The 21,560-nt window shown below is 36.9% G+C and overlaps 3 protein-coding genes across 4 annotated transcripts in view; 2 read left to right on the forward strand and 1 right to left on the reverse strand.

Moving 5' to 3' along the window:
- The window catches only part of LOC101884513 (uncharacterized), a 195,753-nt gene extending 187,432 nt beyond the window's left edge, over positions 1–8,321 (reverse strand). The window contains exons 1-3 of one of the 2 annotated variants that reach the window (XM_068220121.2): positions 8,227–8,321; positions 7,732–7,881; positions 473–3,480 (exon numbers count right to left, since the gene is read on the reverse strand). In XM_068220121.2, coding sequence (XP_068076222.1) covers positions 3,095–3,480; positions 7,732–7,816 — 471 coding nt within the window. In that variant the 5' untranslated portion in view covers positions 7,817–7,881; positions 8,227–8,321 and the 3' untranslated portion in view covers positions 473–3,094. Of the gene's footprint in view, positions 1–472; positions 3,481–7,731; positions 7,884–8,226 lie in introns of those variants that run through there. The other variant, XM_073948945.1, reaches the window with a different exon arrangement.
- Positions 1–21,560, forward strand: part of si:dkey-26m3.3 — a 167,516-nt gene that overhangs the window by 30,190 nt on the left and 115,766 nt on the right.
- Positions 11,830–21,425, forward strand: LOC137491033 (uncharacterized). Of its 2 annotated transcripts, none has more exons than XM_068220083.2 (3): positions 11,830–11,869; positions 12,593–12,747; positions 17,216–21,425. In XM_068220083.2, exons 2-3 carry the CDS (start codon positions 12,663–12,665, stop codon positions 18,412–18,414), a joined length of 1,284 nt encoding a protein of 427 aa, XP_068076184.1. In that variant the 5' UTR covers positions 11,830–11,869; positions 12,593–12,662; the 3' UTR covers positions 18,415–21,425. The 2 variants fall into 2 exon arrangements, with proteins under 2 accessions (XP_068076184.1, XP_068076185.1); XM_068220084.2 differs by having other exon boundaries at positions 12,596–12,747.

Consider the following 21,560-nt stretch of genomic DNA (forward strand, 5'->3'; position numbering starts at 1 on the left):
GAATTTTAATCTGACTCCAATTTATAATAATTTTAGATTTAGATTCATCTAATTCAAGCTGATTACCTTATAGGATGTGATTAGGTCTAATTTAGATTGATTAACCTAATAAATGATTATATTCAATTAATGTTTCATCGTTTACTCAAAGTCGCTTAGAGTCAGTATGCTGGCCAGTTTCATCTGCTCACGGACACATCTTCGCCAGTTCCGATTCTTAGCAGATATGCTAATTTCCTTTAAGTAATAATAGGCCGCCCCATGCTTGCACATACTTAAAGAAAGTTTGATTTAGCCCCTAGATTATATCATACCCCTGGATTATATCATCAGTGATTGTCAGAAATCAACAGGTCTCTAATGCTGTGCCCATGCTCCATCCATTGCGCCTGAATGGATGACTAATCCTGGTCGTAGGCTGCGGAAACATCAGCCTCAACAATCTACTAGATTTAAATGATTTCAGGGGATATTAGAGTTAAACAAGAATTTGACATTTATTTGTCAGGAAAAGATTTTCCATTGCAGTTCACATAATTAAACAAAATAAGCCAATCAAGATTGTACAACATCAATTACTCAAAGATACATTGAAGAGTTAAAGAGGAATACCTGAACATGTAGAAATACATTGCAGCATATAAGTCCTGATGCAGAGCTCAGAGACTCACAACCTGCAATGGGGTATCCTGTCTACAGGATCACACGGACAATTCTGCACCCTTTGCCTAAATACTCAAATCATTATAAATTCAAGACAATAAAAGCTTCACCAAGACTCTTGCCTGGTCATGAGTTGATGCGAAGACCATTTTGCCTGGAGTGGAGCATCTGGCAAAGATCTTTTTAAAGTCAAAACCCAAATTAACTGAAATAAGGGAGATTGTAAAATATTACAGTGAAATTAAGACCACTTTACCAATCACACAGAGACATTTAAAATCACACCAAACATGAATATAAAGCCACAAGATACACCATATTAAGAACTTAAACATTCTGTGTGGAATGTGAGTGAGCTGCTCTGGTGGAGAAGGTAAAGTCCAGGACAAAGAGGGGGGCTCAGGATGCATGATCGAGACAACCTGAACAACTGGTTTTCTAGCTGATCTTCTTCTCAGATTGGAAAGTTTATTGTTTTAGTGACTGACCATTCTCATGCTCTTGTCTCGTGTGGAGTTCCATAACAGTTTGTAGATTTTAATATTATGGAGAGATATGGCCATCCTTACATTATTATGTGCATATCTAATCTTAAACTGTAGTTCCACTGTACACTGCAACGAGAACCTCAGTCAATAATATTTATGTAAAACTGAATTTTGTTGCATCATATGATCATATTTTAAACTTCTCATAAAATCATCAAACAATGTGTACCTAAAAAGCATTTTGTAAAAACTAAAAAAGGTCTGTCCTATTGTCACTAAGTTATTGTTACTTTTTTCCTACTGGATATGTGGTTTATATCTAGCATATATATATATATATTGATTTGTCTATTTGCTGGCTTGCTATCAGAAAACAAACACTAAGCTAGGAGATGAATTAATTAAATTCTAAAATTACAAGTGATTTGTAATTTGTTCATTAATAACCCATTTTTTGTTTAATAATGTTTTTCTATGCAGACTTTATGTATTGGTCTAATATTTGTATAAAGAAAGTTTGCATTTGCATTTACTCATTTAGCATATTTTATCCTGCGACAACTAATGACAAAAGAAGAAACAGACTCAGCCTACCAAAAGTTCAGAGCTTGTGTTTTTGAATGCTCACAAACCTTAAGCCAAGTCCAACAAGTAAAACCACACAGTGTTGTTTTAAAGCTTATTTAATTTTTATTTTTTTTAAAAATGCACTGTTCTATTCTCAAGTCAAGTTGTTAAGCTCAATAGGCTCTGTGGCTTTTGTTTTTATTTATAATATCTTTCACTTAAATTGCTGTTTCATAAAAACATCTACTGGGAAGAGTTGCCATATTTGATATAAAGCTTTTATGGCACAAACGTGTTATTTATTTTAAAGCTTGCTTGTGTTTATTTATTAAAAAGCCTAGCTTGATGTGCACTATTTTGTTTTTCTTTTGCTTATGTTATTGTCGTGATTTATAAAGTAATCTGATTTGTTATAAAAACTTTTCTGGTAAAATAATAATAATAAAACAATAATCAACAATTAAACAGTGTTTAAGTGTCTAATGCTGGCAGCATCATATGTTACAAAACTATTCACAAAGACTATTTGATTTATTAAATAACTCATTTCTTATGCTTTCTTTCATGTTATGTGACAAAATGAATGAATGACTCGGATGAACTAAAAGATTCATTAATTCGCTCATGTGCACGATGTGTAGTGCGAGACAAGATCAGTTCATTTTTCGAGTCCTCTATCGAGTCGTTCGTTCACCACATGAAAGACTACAGCCTAACATATGCATTTATATGCCAATCATATGCATTTAGAGCCAGAAAAAGAATTGATCTGTTCACCTCTCGAGTCCTCGGGTTTGAATCATTCGTTCATCACGGGCCAATCATATGCGTTTAGAGCCAAAAAAAAAAAAGAATTGATCTATTCAACTCTCGAGTCCTCGGGTTTGAGTTATTCTGTCACGTGATGAACGAACGACTCAACAACCAGAAGACTCGAAAGGTGAACTAATTATCATGGCTCCTATTGGCTCAGACTGGGGACATTGGTTAAGATTATATGTGACTGTCAGTGTAACCTGAACGCACCACTGACATTTGAAGACATGAAGAGTTGAGCTGAGCAAGGAGACAACAATACCCATAGACAAAAGAGCAGGTAAACATTTAAGTATTATTTTCTTCTTCTTATAATTTATTTATGACTTATTTGTCGTGTGATGAACCGTCTGGGCTAGTTGTAGATGTGTTTGGAAGCAATTCGTAACATTTTAATAAAATTTGGGCAAATTGAACCGAATGAACAAAATGACTCGAAAAAACATTTGTTCATCTCGATGAACGAGACTCAAAGATTTGAGTCAGTAAAATGATCCGAACTTCCCATCACTATTGAGTATGCAAAATTCTGTTGTACGCCACTGCGAAAAGGGGTGGGATTAAACAAGATGATTAGACATGAATGGTTTCTCTCCAGTGAGGATCATCATGTGTTGATTAAGGTGTGATGATTGGCTGAAACTCTTCCCACACTGAGTGCATGTGAATGGTTTCTCTCCAGTGTGAATCCTCATATGTTGATGAAGGTCTGATGAGCGGTTAAAACTTTTCTCACATTGAGTGCATTTGAATGGTTTCTCTCCAGTGTGGATCCTCATGTGAATCTTAAGATTGTGTTTTCTTCCAAAACTCTTTCCACACTGAGTGCAGGTGAAACGGTTCTTGTCTCTCCTTTTCAAAATACCATCAGTCTGTAAATTAGTTTTTTCCTCAATTTTGACATGATGTTCCTCCTCTTTACTCTCCTCATTCTCTTCAATTAGGTCTGAAAAAAAAACACTAGTTATTATCAAGTCTTAAAAACTCTCATCAAAAGCTGAAAAGTGAAAAGACACTGGAAACATTGGCTACACACACTGTAATTTTGATGCACAGTAAATGTAAAATAAATAAAATCATATTGTGTTTGGTCCATTAATTTAATTAATTTAATTAATCTTTATTTATTTAGTGCTTTTACAATGTAAATTGTTTCAAAGTCGCTTAACATAGAAGTTATAGTTTATGGATATGCATGAACTCTGCTGACATGGTTCTGGTAGAATATCAGTCAGGTTCTTTATGTCCGCATTGCGCGTTCTACAGCAAAAATTTAATTTTGCGGCGAAACCTAAACGCATCCGAGGATGGCAAAGAAGGGAGATTTACTCTTAAATTGATGAGGATCTAGTCCCAGTGAATGTCCAGCATCAGGAACACTATTATTGTTCAGTTCCAGAACCCACAATAGTTTTTTAATACACCAGATCAGTCTGACAGTCTCCATGAAGAGGTGGAATGACTAAAAGGAGACTGCTTCGATGCTGCTTTTATTGCTGTTATAAGGTTCTAAAGGTACAGTTAAAAAATTATGTTCTAGAATTTACATCATTTAGAATGTAATAGGCAAATAACAGTCTGAAACAAATGTGTCAAGCCCAAGTATTTATATGCAAAACCTAATCAGAGTACCCGAGGTACAGATGGGTGTTACAGCCCTGGATTACTATATGAGGGGTGCCAAACACACCGTGTGAAGTACTGCTCATCAGCACCAATCACCTATTGTGCAGTTCTGTACACTGGAGACCTCTTTTGGTTACTGAGACAGCTTTGGCTATCAGTAATGAAGATATTTCTACATTAGAAGCATTGCCACCACACAGTGTTGGGCAGTAGCGTCGCTGCAAGTAGTGACGCTACTAGCTTATCTACATTTCTCAGTAGTGTGGTGGTAGTGTCACTACTTTTTAAATTAAATAGCTTTTGTGTAGCAAAGCTATTATTTTAGTCAAGTAGCGTTCACACAAGCTACATTTACCGATCGCAGATCAATAAGTGACAGTACTGACATTCACGGAGCTGTGAGGCCGGTGTCTAGCCGATGAAACTAAATCCATAATGAGTCGAGAAAGACAATTTCTTTTTCTTCCTGTTATATGGTGGTCAGGATTCTGTTTATCCAGAGTTAGGGTGCTTTCACACCTGTGAATCGATTCAGTTGTCCCAAAACAGAGATTACAAATGTTACATTGTTGCTCTTTGCTCTTGGAGCGGTTCGCTTTCACACTGCAAAGTTTCTAAACGGACCAAAAGAGCTAAAACAAGTCACGTGTGAGTAATCTCTCCTTGGTCAGTGTCAGGGTTTATTTTTGCAGCGTCCCGCTAAGCTGTCAGGAGAGGTGGTGGTTTGGTGGTGATTAACAGGGTGCGCACGCGTGACGTGTCTGAGGAGATATGCAGTGAGGAGAGGTGAGAAGGGTGCGCGACGATGCCTATTTGAGGACCGGGAGGGAGACGCAAGATTACCGGGAGATCATCACTCATTTGCGGGCATCCGGAGACTCGCGAAACTTCCCGCTCTACTCATAACTCTCTCTTCATATAGCCGTAAGCCCATTACATATCCATAAAACACTGTGATATAACTGCGCTCGGATCGGATCGCTTTCTCACTGCAATTGAACCGCTCCAGGGTTCGTTTCAATCGAGCCGAGACCACCTCATTCAAGCGATCTCGGATCGATTACTTTGGCGCGGAACAGAGCGCAATTGCCCTGTTCACATATGCCAAACGAACCGCGCTAACCGGGCAAACGAGATACGTTCCGAAACAAAAGTGTAGGTGTGAAAGCACCCTTAGAATGACCCAGAGTTAGAATGACCCTGGGTTAACAATTTTTTGCATATCATCAGCATGCTGTAATCCATTTCTTAATCAGCAAAGGTCATTTTTAGACTGGTTTGTTGGCCACTTGAAGTCAGTGCAATGCTAAATGTTATTGTTCCACTATAATTTTTTTTTCCCCTCATGTCGTCCCACAGCAACATCATATAGTTTAGAATACTATACAATGTTTTATAATAATTAATTACTTTAGTGTCCATTTCATTCAGCAGATTTCAAATTATTGCATAGTGCATTAGTAAATAATTAAACCATTATGATAAATGGAGTTAAAATGACCTTTTTGAATATAAAGTGGAAAGTTTTATTGAGATGGATTGTTGGTGATTGTATGGGTTTTGGCCAGATTGGGTAGCAAAACATGAACAAAGGAAAATGAAGACTTGTTTAAAAAGATTTAAGACCTACAACACAATATTTCAGTAAATTTAGGACTTTTTAAAGCCTGAAATTTAGATTTTGGAATTTACGACATTTTAAGACCCCGCTGAAACCCTGTTTAAAATAGTCCTGGAAATTATAATAGCAATGATGTAATTCTAACTCAAATACTATCTGTGAGAACTAGCAACAACTTCTAGAAACAACTTTAAACCCTTAAAGTTGATCGAAAAAAGGGGAATTGTGATCAACGTGACATATGCAAATGGAAAGTACTAAGCCAACACCCTCACTGTAATAGCAGATATCTTCTATGGCAGGGGTGTCCAAACTTTTTGGGCCGAGGGCCAGATGCAAAAAAAAATGTTGTCCCGGGCCAAATTTTACATACATCACACAGACACGCATATATATATATATATATATATATATATATATATATATATATATATATATATATATATATATATATACACATTTATATATATTTATATATATATATGGATGGATGGATGGATGTGTGCATGTATTTTATTAAGAATTTATTTTATTTTGGTCGTCCAACTGTGTTTCTAGAAAGACTTAAGTTTTTAAAAAACTTGAATCTTCTCTGGGCAAATTACAGTTGCAACACTCATCCTTTATAAATTCTCCTCCAGTGAAGGGTTTCCTGTGCTGTGCGATTAGCTGAACTACCTCATAACTAGCCACACTGCAAAAAATGCTTTTCTTACTTAGATTTTTTGTTGTCTTGTTTTGAGTCCAAATATCTAAAAAATCTAAAAAAAAAAAAAAAGTTGTCTTGTTTTGAGAAATAAAATGCTAATATTTTCCCTAATATGCAATTTTTTCCTTAAAACAAGCAAATTAATCTGCCAATGGGGTAAGCAAAATAATCTTATGTCAAAAGAAAAACAAGATTATTTTGCTTAACCCATTGGCAGATTATTTTAGCTTGTTTTAAGGAAAAACTCACTTAATATTGGCATATTATTTCTCAAAACAAATTAGAAAATTCTCCTTTATTTAAGATTTTTTAGATATTTGGACTTGAAACAAGACAAAAAATATAAATAAAAAATAAAAAACATTTTTTGCAGTGCAGTGTAGAATTTTCTTGCACTTTAATAGCACAAAAAAAAAACTGCTGTTGTTGAGCTGATAGGGCGCTGCTAATTGTTTTACTTTCTGATCTCATTCGGCACCAGTGTAAGAGCTGAAGGCCTGATGCTTTGTTTCATAATGTCTTTTAATATTATATTCCTTTATTACTGCAACTGATTCCTGGCAAATTAAACAGATACATTTCCCGCTGACCTCTGTGAAGAAAAATTCTTTGCCCCAACGTGACTGAAACTTCTTGCACTGACTGTTGATTTTCCTTTTTCTTGGTGCGCCATGACTCGCCAAAATGTGTTTATCAATTATGTTTCCTTCAGTTTGGTTGGTTAGTTTTACTTCATAACAAGAAGTAATGACTAATTTAAGGCATGTAATAGCGATACCCGGTGGTTATTTATTGAATTACGTTTATTTTTGTATAGCGGGCCAGATTCTATTAATATTGGCCCACGGGCCGTAGTTTGGACACCCCTGTTCTATGGGAATACTGTAGGTCAAATATCCTCAGCTCAGTTAAACTTTTTTATTTGTTTATTGTTTTTATTTATTTTATATAGTGCCAGTGCTTAAGGACACTTTACAAACAGTAGGAGAACAAGAAAAGCAATAACCTTAAGAAGGTAGAGAAAATGGGAGACTAATAATACATAAAATAATGACAAAAGACATGAGAAGAAGTAACAAAAGAAACTCATTCCTGTCTTTCAATGAGTGCTTATGTGCATTAAGGAGAATTAGGCAGCACACTCAGGGCTGCAAGATGGATTATATTTAGTATTCTTATTATTAAAATATATCTGATAGAGGATCAAATGACTGAGTTGGTCTTTGAGAATGAAAACCAACCTGTTTGTTCCTGCAAATCTTCCTGTTTGACTGTGAATGTTTCTTCAATCTTCACATCTTCACTCTCCTCTTTAATAAACGCCATCTTTATAACAGTGTGGAGATCAGTCGCTTCAGCAGGAGTTTTTCTCTGTGTTTGGACACTTTATTCTGTTTAAAATGAACAAAACAATAAAAATGTCCTGTTTAAAATAAATAAAACAATATACAGAAACAAAATAATTTATCTTCAACACTTGCTTCAACAGTTTCTTTATATGAGAGTAATTAACAAAAAGAAATCAGGCAAATTAAAAGGTCATTAAAATATGTATTACACACATTTCTGTTAACTTATTCAAACAATAGACCTTCATTACTGTGAGTAAAATAGTACTACGTTGTATAAAGGGTTAAATAATATTGACAACAGCAGGTTCAAAATTTAGCATTGGATGAATATCCTGAAACTTTAATCAATCAGTTTGTATTTCTGTAAAAGTTTTAAACACAAACCTCTCTCCAGTTGAATTCCAGCGCAGGAGCGGCACAGCCTTATGACGTCACACACTACGCCAAAATAAAAGTCTTTTTTGTTTAGCTTTTTTGCCACTTACTGTTGCAGTCATGACTTATTGATACATTTCTCCCTCGTTTTCCACTTTCCACTATATCTGCTCTCTCTCTCTCTATCACACACACACACACACACACACACACACACACACACACACACACACACACAGCGAGAGAGGCACAGATAAACAGTATTTGAAGTTAACCAAACCTTTAATCTAAACTTTTTTAAGACAATTTTGAAAAAAAAATAAAATTTAATCCACTTTATGATGACTTGCAGGTCTAAAACACATTACTATTAATATCCAAATCTCATCCTTGAAATTATGACATCTACTTTCCTATTTCTACAACTTCATAGGCTATATACTGTAAGAAATGAATGTTGGTCAAGCTCCTGCACTATTTACAAATAATCTACAAGCAGAAAAACAGTAGTATAAGTATATCTTCATTGCAGTGTGATTATTAAATGTGTATTTTCAGAAAGGTCATGTGTCCCTTTACCAACCCAACTTAATAGATTATAGAAAAAATCTATTTGTAATAATAAAATAATAGACAATTGATTTCCCAGTAAAATATACAATCGTTGCACATTATTTTCAAAATAAAACCCAAGATCTAAAATATTTTTATCAAACTTTCCAACAATATTAACTGGCCCTTATTGATTAATTAAGAAATCACACAAAATGTTTTGCTGCGGTTATAAACAATTTGTTCATTTTCATAAAATTTGAACATGACTGTAAAACAAGATGACAGGGTGGACATTGGCATAACGGTGGACAAAGGCTTTATTTAGTGAACTAAATATGGAGGAACATTTGAAGAACAACAGGTACAACAACAAATATTAAAGGGTTTATGTAAAAAGGATTGTAAACGTTTTCTAGAATTCTACTTCTGTTTTTACCGCAAACCACTGAGCCACTATGCCGCCTCTTCTGTTATCAATCAGCTTTTATCAATATGCAAATTAATGGGAAAATAAACAATTATTGTCCTTAAAATGAAACTAAACTTGCTAATGAATGTTAATCTTTGTATTGTACACTGCATTGGAGGAGTGAAGGGAATGTTGGAAGCAACTCAAGTTAAACACCTTAATAATCCTGTTTTATTTTTCAGAATAAGGTAAATAATTAGATTACAGATGTTCACATAAATGTACAAATACTTAGGGCTGTATTATTTCAAACAGTCAATGAGCTCCATTATATGGACTTTAAAAGATTATTCTTTATAAATACTGAGACAGATATTGCCAAAAGATTTGTCTTGTCCACTCATGTATCACATCTACTTGTGCAATATGTGTGTGTGTAAGTGTTATAACATAAAAACATTCCCTAATTAACAATAAAATATTAAATAAATAAATAAAGTGTCAATAATAATTCATATGTCCACCCTGTCAAGCAAGGATTTGTGACAGGGTGGACAATGACAGAGAAGACATTTTAGGTTAAAGAGAGCATTTATTCAACACAGGTTGTTCCTGCCGCTGGTAAAGTGTTTACTAGTGATGGTGAAATGAAGCTTTCTGAACCAGTGAAGCGCTCGACTCAATTGTATCGAAAAGAGGCCCGTTACTCAAGGCTTTCTAAATCAGAGCTCAATGAGGACCTCTTCTGGTGAAAGTGTGGAAAAGCACTAGCTGCAATAATGTCAAATGTTCACAACTGACCAACTCAATCATTCATGTAGTAATAAAACAACAGTAATATAAACAAATTACTCAATTACTGTAGGTTTTACACATAAGGTATGTTACATTACACCACTGATGACCATAGTAAAATCCAGGATTTTCAAAACTATTTATCATATTTTAACTAGTCCTTCACCCACCCACTTGTTCCAAGCATGGATCGAACTAGCGATTCCTGCATGGGAGGCAAATGCTCTAGGAGGAGGCTATGTGAGCGATGCTTTTGGGCTGCACTCGCCAGCTGGCCTCCGTTAAACACTATACTACGACATGCAGGGGTTTTCTTTAAAGATAGTTGTAAAAAAATACACTAATACACTTTAGTATGGTTCAAAACCTTTTTACTATAAATTACTATTGTATTTTAATTTAATTATGGTGTGTGGGACTGGTGCAGTGCTGTGAAACAGTAGAAATGTATGTAATCGACGCCTAATCTCTCGCTATACACTTTACTAACCCATGAGGGTGTTTAGCAGTCACGTGGGTACAGGCGAAAATGAAGCTTCGGACGTCACTGATCACATGATGATGGCAGAACGAATCAAGCTCCGGTACACTGCTTCACAGCGAGATGTATCGTTTTTTAAAAACATGCTTTGAAGCCTCGGCGCACAGTCACATCTCTAGTGTTTCCTTATTTAAGCTCTTTGTACACAGTTTATAAGCTATATTTTAATCTCTGAATCTGAATTTTTTAAAATAATAATTACTATTTCACTCTGACAGGGTGGACATGTTAAGCTTGACAACATTCAGTTTCAAACACAACATGAGGAAAAATAGCAAACATAAGTGTAGATAGTTACTGTGTGCACAACAGATGTTTTCACTTCCTCTGAAGAAAAGCAAAATGGACACAAGGATGACAATGAGTACATCAGAGGGGTCTTAAAGGGGCATTTACCACATCATGACAGGGTGGACAGCAATTTCAAGGACACGTGCAAAATGATTAATATAATATTAATAAAATAAAATAAAAGTTATTAAATTGATTTTGTTAAACAACCTGTTAAAGATAATGAGAATATTTCCAAATCTTTTTAATTTAATCTAATTTACCAACATTTTAGACTCACTGAAGTTGTCTGAGCAGTGTGTGGACATGGCAAAATCACATCCATTCAATGAAAGAATGACGCAAAAATTTACAAAAACATATTTCAAAACACTTATAATTCTACCTGCATGTGCGTAAAGGTTTAACAATTATATCAAAACATCAGAGTTTCTTTATTGCACATTATGTCCATATAATATTGTTAAATCATGGGACATCAAAGGCACTTTTTAGTGATAATGACCAAGCTAGTGAAACTAAAACATGAAGTAGTAATGGGTACTTTTATACTTAAAGGGCACCTATTTTACCCATTTTCAGCATTTAATATAATTTTGTGTCTCTAGAATGTGTCTGTAAAGTTTCAGCTCAAAACACCCATCAGTTTATTTGTTATACCTGTTAGATTTCCTGCTATACATACTTAGTTTTAGTGGATTAAACAAGTCTTTTAAAATTGTCTTTAAAATGTTTAGAGTAAAGGTTTTGATCAACTTCAAATACTGAATATGTATATATATATATATATATATATATATATATATATATATATATATATATATATATATATATATATGTATATATATGTGTGTGTGTGTGTGTGTGTGTGTGTGAGAGTGTGAGAGAGAGAGAGAGAGAGAGAGGGAGAGAAAGTGGAAAACGAGCGAGAAATGTATCAAGAAGTCATGACTGCAACAGCAAATAGCAAAAAAAGCGAAACAAAAGAAAAGACTTTTATTTTGGCGTGATGTGACGTCATAAGTCTGCGCCGCTCTTGCGCTGGATTCAGCTGGAGAAAGGTTTGTTTTAAAGCGTTTACACTTATATAAAGCGATTGATTAAAGTTTTAGGCTTTTTTTATCTGATGCTAAATTATGCTGTTAATGCATAATGCTGCTGTTGACAACATTATTTTAACACTTTATACTATTTAGTATTATTTTACTCACAGTAATGAGGGCTATTGTTTGAATAAACTAAAGAAACAGAAACAGTGTGTAATAGGTGTTTTAATGAAGGTTTAATTGATTAAATAGCATAATGTCATTCCATTCTAAATATACATCCCTATGTATGAGAAACGGAGTACTAGTTTTAATCAGCTCATTCTTTATAGCTCTGACTATAGAGGTAAAGTTGGTTTTATATTCACACATTCGTTCATTTATAAGTCTCTATATTATTCACCATGTTACTTTGAATATTCGATTTGAATTAGCATGCAAGTATTACTACTAAACAAAATTATTCATTGGTTTGTGAACAATTTTGTACTTTGATAGTTATTGGCTGCTAATATGATTTCACTGTTTAGAGTTTGCAAATAATACTTTCATGAAGTTATATTATTAAGAGAAAAGTCTGATTGTGCGAATATAAAACCAACTTTACCTCTATGCTTGGACATACCTGATTTCGTTTTTGTAACTGTTGAAGCAAGTGTTGAAGAGAAGTTATTTTATTTCTGTTAATTTTTTTTACTTATTTAAACAGGACATTTTTATTGTTTTGTTAATTTTAAGCAGGATAAAGTGTCCAAACACAGAGAAAAAAAATCCTGCTGAAGCGACTGATCTCCACACTGTTATAAAGATGGCGTTTATTAAAGAGGAGAGTGAAGATGTGAAGATTGAAGAAACATTCACAGTCAAACAGGAAGATACGCAGGAACAAACAGGTTGGTTTTCATTCTCAAACACCAACTCAGTCATATAGAGGTAAAGTTGGTTTTATATTCGCACATTCATTCATTTAGAAGTCTCTATATTGTTTACCATGTTAATCAAGCTCTTATGGACCGTTTCCACTAAGTGGTTCGGTTTGGTACGCTTTTATGGCCGCTTCCACTGTTAAAAGGCGTACCGAACCAAACCGTACCGTACCACTTTTTTGGCACCCTTTTGAAAGGGTCCCAAACACTAAGGCCGTACTCACACTAGGTAAAGTTGCCTCGAACCGGGCCAAAGCACGCTTGTCCCCCATCCTGTCTGCCCCGACGGCCCGCACTCACACCACAAACGGGCCTCGGCACGCTTACGTCATCACTGCTGCGCTGTTCAGTGAGAAGCGCTCTCTCAGCAGCACAGTGGAGATTTCTCTAGTTATATCGTTTCAGTCGTTTGATATGCAGTGACATGCAGTCAAATATTTCGCCAAACAGTCCTTAGGGATGCGGTGACACGCAGTCAGATATTTCGCCGAACAGATCCGCCACTTTTGGCGCTCATAAACAATCATAAAGCTCTCGTGCTGCAGGTATGAGGAGGTCTGCTGAAGCCGCGCAGCTGTCGTGCTGTGAGGAGTTTGTGTCTTTAATAAACTACGGCAGTTTGCGTTTACAGAACAGTAAGAATGATTAATAAATCCATATGAAACAGTCCCTTAAAAGTCACGTCTTGCTTTCAGTTTTGGGCTTTGGCGCGTTTTGTACTCACACCCAAAGCCCAAGTGAACCGCGCTCAGGCCCACCTCTTCCAACCGGGCCAGGGCCAGCCAAGTGAACCGTGCTTGAGCCTGATTCAGCGCACTCACACTTCTCAAACGATCCGGGAAAGGGGCCTGGGCACGGTACGGATGGCATAGTGTGAGTAGGCCCTAAAAGGCAGAGCTAGACGCGCAGCTGAACGCTATTGGTTTACAGAGATACGTCATTCGTAGACACAACAAGCCAGAATGCAAACAAAGGACCCGCCATGTTTAAAATACACAGCGAGAGATTACAGCGGAATTATATACATATGTAGCCATGGTCGATCCGGGATCAAACAAACCCTGTCGTCATCTAGATAAACAGCCACAAAGTCATGGAGAAGAGCGGATTTACCCTGTGCCGCGTAGTTTTTTACGAGCCGGTCTGAAGCCTGAGTGGTTTCGCATTCTTCCTTGTGCTCGCCGCTCGTCTCTATCTGAAATAACAAACTTCTTGAGCTGATAATAATATATGCGCTTGATTATTGACAAGCTTTGGAAACCCGGTCCTTTGAGAAGCTGACAAACGCGGGACACATTCTGTGACACAATCAGAAAGAAAAGGACAAATGCGGGAGTGGAGCGCGGAAAAAAGGCGAAGCCAAGGAGCACGTTATTTCTTCAGCAAACGTGAACAAACTGCCTTGTCTTAATCTTTATTATCACCTTTTAGACTAATATGAACTGGGAATGATGGAATGACTCTCTAACAGAGGCTACATGTGCTACTGAATATTACAGACACAGATGAGAGGTTTTCACTGACTGGAGGCTATACTCAGGGCCGGCGCGTCCATAGAGGCGACCTAGGGCGGCAGTATAGAGAGGGCGGCATCCGCGACACCTCCCTTACCACCCGCGTCCTCAGTTATGTCTGCGACACCTCCCTCACCACCCGCGTCCTCAGATATATTCGCCCATAGACGACAGAATAGAGAGGGCGGTCTCAGCGACACCTCCATCAGCACCCGTGTGTCCTCAGTTATATCCGTGCATAGGGCGGCAGAATTGAGGTCCGCTACACCCGCACGTCCTTAGTTACAACCGCGCATAGGGCGGCAGAATAGAGAGCGCAGTGTCCGCGACACCTCCCTCCCTCCTTCAGCACCCGCGCGTCCTCAGTTATATCCGCGCATAGTGTGCTGATTAAGAGGTCTGCGACACCTCACTTCATTTTCATAACCGGTCACTTTCATTTTCACATTAGGGTTGAGGGCGGCAGTTCAGCTTGCTCCGGCCCTGGCTATACTTTGTGTTGTTTTGAACTTAATTAAGGACGAAATGTCTGCTTTGTGTAGTTCTTCTGTAGTTGGTAACATATCAGAGACTATAAGGGTCTGTATGTGTTCATATATATCTTCATTTATTTATTTACTTTATATAATTACAGACGTTACAGTAGGCTATTTCGCACCGTCATTGATCTGCAGTTATAATCAACTAATGTTCATAGAAAAGTTAGTAATAAACATTTATACACAAGTATTTATGTGTGTAAAGCATCTGTTTTGTGAGAAGTGCTTTTCATATGATATGTGAACGACCTGTGCAGCTTTATTGTAGACATTTTCTCGAGCGAAAATGACGTCGACTGAAACTTTGTCATACACCACGCCCACTAAAAGGGTACCCTTGGTAGTGGAAACGCAAGCCTGGTAAAGGTGACCCGTACCGACCCGAACTGTACCATACTGTACCAGTCAGTGGAAACAAGCCATTTGGTCCAGGGTCAAAACCAAATTTTTAAGCACTGTAAATGAATAGATATACTCAATTCTTTCAAATGCCTTATGGGCATCTAAAGAAATTAAGTCCTTTGGATTGGTATTATTTCAGGTAAATAAATAATATTAAATATGCAACAAAGGGTGTAAGATAACTGTCTCCCAACAATAAAACCAGTTTGATCTGGGTGAATTATATTTCTCATGACTGACTCCACTCTGATTGCCAGCACTTTTGGCAGGATTTTATACAGCAGAGTGAGCTGATCGGACGATAAGGTTCACATTTAAGTGGATCCTTACTCTTTTGAAGAAGTACTGTTATAACAGCCGATGTCATGAAGGGGGGAGTGATTCCGATACAAGAGCTTTAGCAAATACCTTGCACAACAGGGGTGTTAACTTGGCACAAAACTTCTTATAAAACTCAGCCGGGACGGCATCAGGGCCTGGTACTTTTCTGATTTTTTTTTTTTTTTTGTATTTTTAATTTTAGAAGGTGTTAAAATTCCTTCTTTTGTCAACTGATCTAAATCACAGAGGGATGGTAATTCTTAATAATTAAAAAAGCTCTCAATGCGTTCAATTTCCTTTACCTCAGAGCTGTAAAGAGTTTTATAGAAGTTTTTAAATTGATCACTAATACCCTGTTAATCAGTAATAATACTGCCATCATCCTTACTAACTGCTACTATAACGCCAGCTGCTGAGGATTGTTTCAGTTGGTAACACAATAACCTGCCAGCTCGTTCACCATGTTCATAATGAATCTGGCGTGATCTTATGTGGAGATCCTCAATGAGTCATTCCGCTTGCAGAATAAGTATTTTTTTAAGAAGCTCTTTAGAAGATGATGTTGAGTGTAGCTGATCAATTGTATTAATTTTTTAGATGCCATTGCCGATGGCCGACAAACTTCACGATGCTGGGCCTGCATCACGATCCATCGCCCCGCCCCACATTTATATTGATATATAACTTATTATTTGCATGTCATCTTAATAGCAATAACAGTCTTTTTATGAGCTGTGTTAAATGTTACTTATAGCTGCTGCTTGCATGGCTGACAGCATCGTGAGGATTAAATGAAGGGTTATACAATACCTCTCGCGCTTAAATGTGTAGATTCAGTGCCAAACACGGTTACCAGCGGACTTAAAGCCACTAGAAGTCTTTTATCCACTCTTGTTAAAGTGTAAATGGTGGATTAACATTCAGCACATGATTACTAATAAGATGCGCCATTATTAATAACTTAAGGTAAACCTGTCTGTTATTTTCATTCTCTCATCTTCAGTGCCTCACATTTTCGCAGCTGTAGCTCCCATCATCTGAAGGCAGAAGGCATTCACTGAGTGACTGACAGCTGATATTAACCAATCATTTGCATTCAGTTGTAGAGCAGTGAGCCAATAAATAGAGCACAAAGGCGGGGCAAGCATTGCAGGCTTTTTTACTTCAAGTTCACATAACAACTGTTTTAATCTGTTCCTGAGTGCTGCGTTTGGCGCTTTTAGGTGCAAAGATGCATTCTGCATAAATGTCTCCTAAATCTGCGCATGCGGTGAGGATTTTACAGTAAAAACAAATGTATGCACTACAGTGAACTCCAACCGTACTCTCGTCTCCTCCACCAGCTGTGGGAAAAGCCCTTCACTCTTTTTTTAACTAGTGACATAAGTATTTTCTTTCTCATTTGTGTTTAAAGGTCTTTCGATTTTGGCATGATGTCTAGCTTTTGAAGCTCTTTTGGTCTACTTCACTTTGTCAGACTGGTCCTATTTAGGTGATTTCTTGATTGTGAACGTGTGTGGTAGTAATCAGGTCTGGGTGTGGCTAGAGAACTTGAAGTTGGTGTGATAAATTAAAGTTGTTCTAATGGGAATTTTTTTAAGTGCCTTTTCACTGAGAGTTTTAATGATTTACTAAAAAGTAAACTTATTTTTATTTCAGACCTAATTAAAGATTACGATGAGAGTAAAGAGGAGGAACATCATGTCAAAATTGAGGACAAAACTCATTTAGAGACTGATGGTCTGTTAAAAGTGAGAGACAAGAGTTGTTTAACCTGCACTCAGTGTGGAAAGAGTTTGGCAAGCAAAAGCAAACTAAAGACTCACATGAGGATCCACACTGGAGAGAAACCATTCTCATGCTATCAATATGGGAAAAGTTTCAGCAAATCATCACTTTATAGACACAAGAAGATCCACACCGGTAAAAAAACATTTACTTGCACTCAGTGTGGGAAGAGTTTTAACTGCTCATCACACCTTAATCAACACATCAGGATCCACACTGGAGAGAAACCATTCAGATGCACTCAGTGTGGGAAGAGTTTTAACTGCTCATCACACCTTAATGAACACATGATGATCCACACTGGAGAGAAACCATTCCCTTGCACTCAGTGTGGGAAGAGTTTTAGCAAATCATCGTCGCTTTATAGACACATGAGGATCCACACTGGAGAAAAACCATTCACTTGCACTGAGTGTAGGAAGAGTTTCAGCCAATCATCATCCCTTAATCTACACATGAGGATCCACACTGGAGAGAAACCATTCACATGCACTGAGTGTGGGAACAGTTTCAGTAAATCATCATCGCTTTATACACACATGAAGATCCACACCGGAGAAAAACCATTCACTTGCACTGAGTGTGGGAAGAGTTTCATCCAATCATCATGCCTTAATGTACACATGAGGATCCACACTGGAGAGAAACCTTTCACATGCACTCAGTGTGGGAAGAGTTTCATCCACTCATCACACCTTAATCAACACCTCATGATCCACACTGGAGAGAAGCCATTCAAATGCACTCAGTGTGGGAAGAGTTTTAGCCAATCATACCTTAAAAAACACATGAAGATTCACACTGGTGTGAGAGAGTATATGTGCTTGGAGTGTGAGAAGACTTTTATTACAGCTGCAGAATTGAAACGGCACAAGAGGATACACACTGGAGAAAAACCGTACAAGTGTTCACAGTGCAGTAAGAGGTTTACTCACTCAGGAACCCTGAAAACACATGAGAGGATTCACACTGGAGAGAAACTGTACAAGTGTTCACACTGCAGTAAGAGGTTTGCTCACTCAGGAACCCTGAAAGCACATCAGAGGATTCACACTGGAGATAAACTGTAGACGTGATCAGTGTGTATTAGGGTTGGTTACCGAAACCCGGTGCCATTTTAGCACCGCTACCTTGGTAACTGGTATGTATCGGTATTAAATCAGCATATGAATTTCGGTGCTTAATTTCGGTGCTGCAACATGAACGTGAGGGGTGCATGAAAAAAGGCACATATAGGCGTTGTGTCACAGCATCACTAAACATTTAATTCTAAACAACTTTGAGGAATACGGACAAGCGATATCAAGCAATTGTTATTGTCGCTAGGGAACAGACGCACGCAACGTGCAGAGTACAGAGCATTTAGCCTGGAACCAGTGGTTTTCGGTGAGCGAGAGCGACACTCTACAGATCAACATGTGTGATCACGTTCATCCAATTTGCTTAAACTAAGCATTCTAAAGCATATTTTACAAGCAAGGATTCTTACACAGCAACTGTCTTCACAAAAGTGCGTGTAATGTTAAGGGGGTAACATGTCAAATTTAATGACACATGTAGAACAGATGTAACACATTGATCAAATGTAGTTTTCAGTCACGCTCATGTAAGTCATATTCAACTCGTTTAGTTTTGACTTTATTCATTTTTGATTTCCGTCTTGAACACATGATTTATTTACAACACATTTTTAAATTTAATAGTTTAACTGACTCGTTTCTAATATTTAACTTTACTTTTTTATGCTGACAGTCAGTGCAGAACATTTTACTAGTTATTTTGCAAGACAGTATTCAGACAAAGTCCCTTTAAGTATTTTATAGTCTTTTATTCAGATTGAAGTGTAATTTAGACTTAAAGGGGTGGTCCACTATGATCTCATATTTTAAACTTTAGTTGATGTGTAATGTAGCTGTGCGAACATAAACAGCATCTCTGAATGTAAAATGCTCAAAGTTCAATGCAAAGGGAGACCTTGATTTTTACAGAGTTAGCTTAGCAAAGCCTACAATGAACGAATTTTGGGGACTACAAAAAATACTTCCAAAAAATACTGTGAGATCACAAAAGTTCATTATTGCGCGTCCCACACTGCACAGGTAATGGCCATTGCCAGAGGCGCTGTAACGTTACTGCATTGCAGAGGGAGAAATGCCATCCTGCTGTTTCCACAGAACTTCTCTGTTTCTGTTGTTGGGCTTCCAAATGACACGACAGAAGCACAGAAGTGCTTACAGTTCAATATTAATTATATTCCAGAGAACTATAAAATACACAGCAAGCATGATTTGACAAAACGCAGCTTCCAGAATCTCTCCCAGTTCAGTGCTGGATTCGGCTAAAATCTCCTCAAAGATGGAGCAAGGAGACGCTGTGAACTCTGAGTCATGACCTGTAAGTGTTTTTATTTGTTAAAATTGATCATGACATGTACAGCGTCTAGCCTTAACGGTGTGTTTTAGCATAAATGTAAATAACGGGAAATTATATTCATCGCTAACGACTTAGCTACAAATCCATACTTATCAGTCAAACGGCTGTAAACACACACACATACACAAACATACATACACGCACTCTTGGCCAGCACCTGCGTCTCTCTGTGTGAGATGGCAGTGTGTCTCTTATGTGTGTGCACGACTGCACTGATTGTCTTCAGGCAGCTTTTCCATGCGTTCAACTCAAGACAATAAAGTCGCAAAAGATATGTGAACGAATCATGTTACTTACACAGGCATATTCCGGATATGCGTGAAAGACATCCTGTAACACATTGATTAAAAAAAATAAAAAATACAGCAATGCTCTCCCAACTGGAGTGTAACAGCAAAAACAAATCAATCCAGGCTCACACGGGTCTCATCTCACATCTTGTGATTTAATCTGTCACCACAGAAAATAACTTAATCCGAGCATGAGAGAAAAAGAACAATAAATATCCCGCGCACATGCACTTCTCATGTTACAGACACTTCATAGTATATACACGCACACACATAAACACACTAAATGGCACAGAAACACATTTAAAGGAGCCACATCCCATTTTCACTCGTTACAGACACGTGTTAACTGACTGACTGTTTACACACAACGTGGGCGTGACGTGGAGCCGATCGGCGAATCACAGCACATTATGATGATGACCAATCAGAGTCACTTGAGGGTGGGCCTTTTAGAGGAACTAGGCAATATGACAGTCGTTTTCATGTTAGCTGAGTAGCTGTGTATAATCAAAGTGAGATATATGAAAAAATAACATGATTTCCTTCAAGTGAAACATGAGCGCACATTGCTTTGCATCTTATTTACACAACCAAGCCTTAAAATTACATTCTGGACCACCCCTTTAATCAGTTCACTACGAAAGTTAAAATAATTAGTCAAATTATTTTGTAACTGATTTGTTGTGTAAATCAAAAATATACTGTAAATATTTCTTAAGGAGGCTAATATTACTGACCTTATTATATTTTTTTTTATTAAAAACGGCTTTTATTCATGAAATAAACAATAAGAAATAGGACTTATTATGACTCAAGAATAATTATGTTTTAGGAAACACTGTAAATATTTCAGAAACATTATTTTAAATGAATGGGAGGGCAAAATAAAATGACTTCAACTGTAGGCCTGTTAAAGTTTACAGTTGCAGCAATGTGCCTTGATGTACTTGAGTGTTAGAAATGTGTTCTCCTACACCAGTACAATGTTACTTGTCAAATAAATGAACAAGGAAGATTATTTTGAGTTTAAGTTATTTAATTATCTTGTTTATGAAGACTGCAGAGTGATGGATGAAAACAAATGACTTCCAATAATGTTTTAAGTATTTTGTGATATATATGTTAAAATGTGCTCCTAAAAGTATGTGGCCCCTGCCCGCCCCCCACAGGTTAATAGTAAGCTAATGTAATTTCATAATGCAAATCTTAAATTCATGCTAACCAACAAATGATCAAATGAAATGTATTAATGTAATACAATATTAACTGATGTTTACTTTAAACTGTAATTATAATGTTCTATTAAAATTATTTTGAAAAAAATCATTTGTCAAATAAAATATTTTTGAAGAGTCGTCCACCATCATTTTGTGGCTAAAAAGATTCGATTCAGGCACCGTTTTGGCACCGGTATTGTTTTAAAAGTATCAATTTAGCACCGGTATCGAAAAACCAAATGATACCCAACCCTAGAGTTTCACTCATTCGGG

Source organism: Danio rerio, chromosome 4 (assembly GCF_049306965.1).
Source record: "Danio rerio strain Tuebingen ecotype United States chromosome 4, GRCz12tu, whole genome shotgun sequence".
In the NCBI taxonomy this organism is placed as follows: domain Eukaryota; kingdom Metazoa; phylum Chordata; class Actinopteri; order Cypriniformes; family Danionidae; genus Danio; species Danio rerio.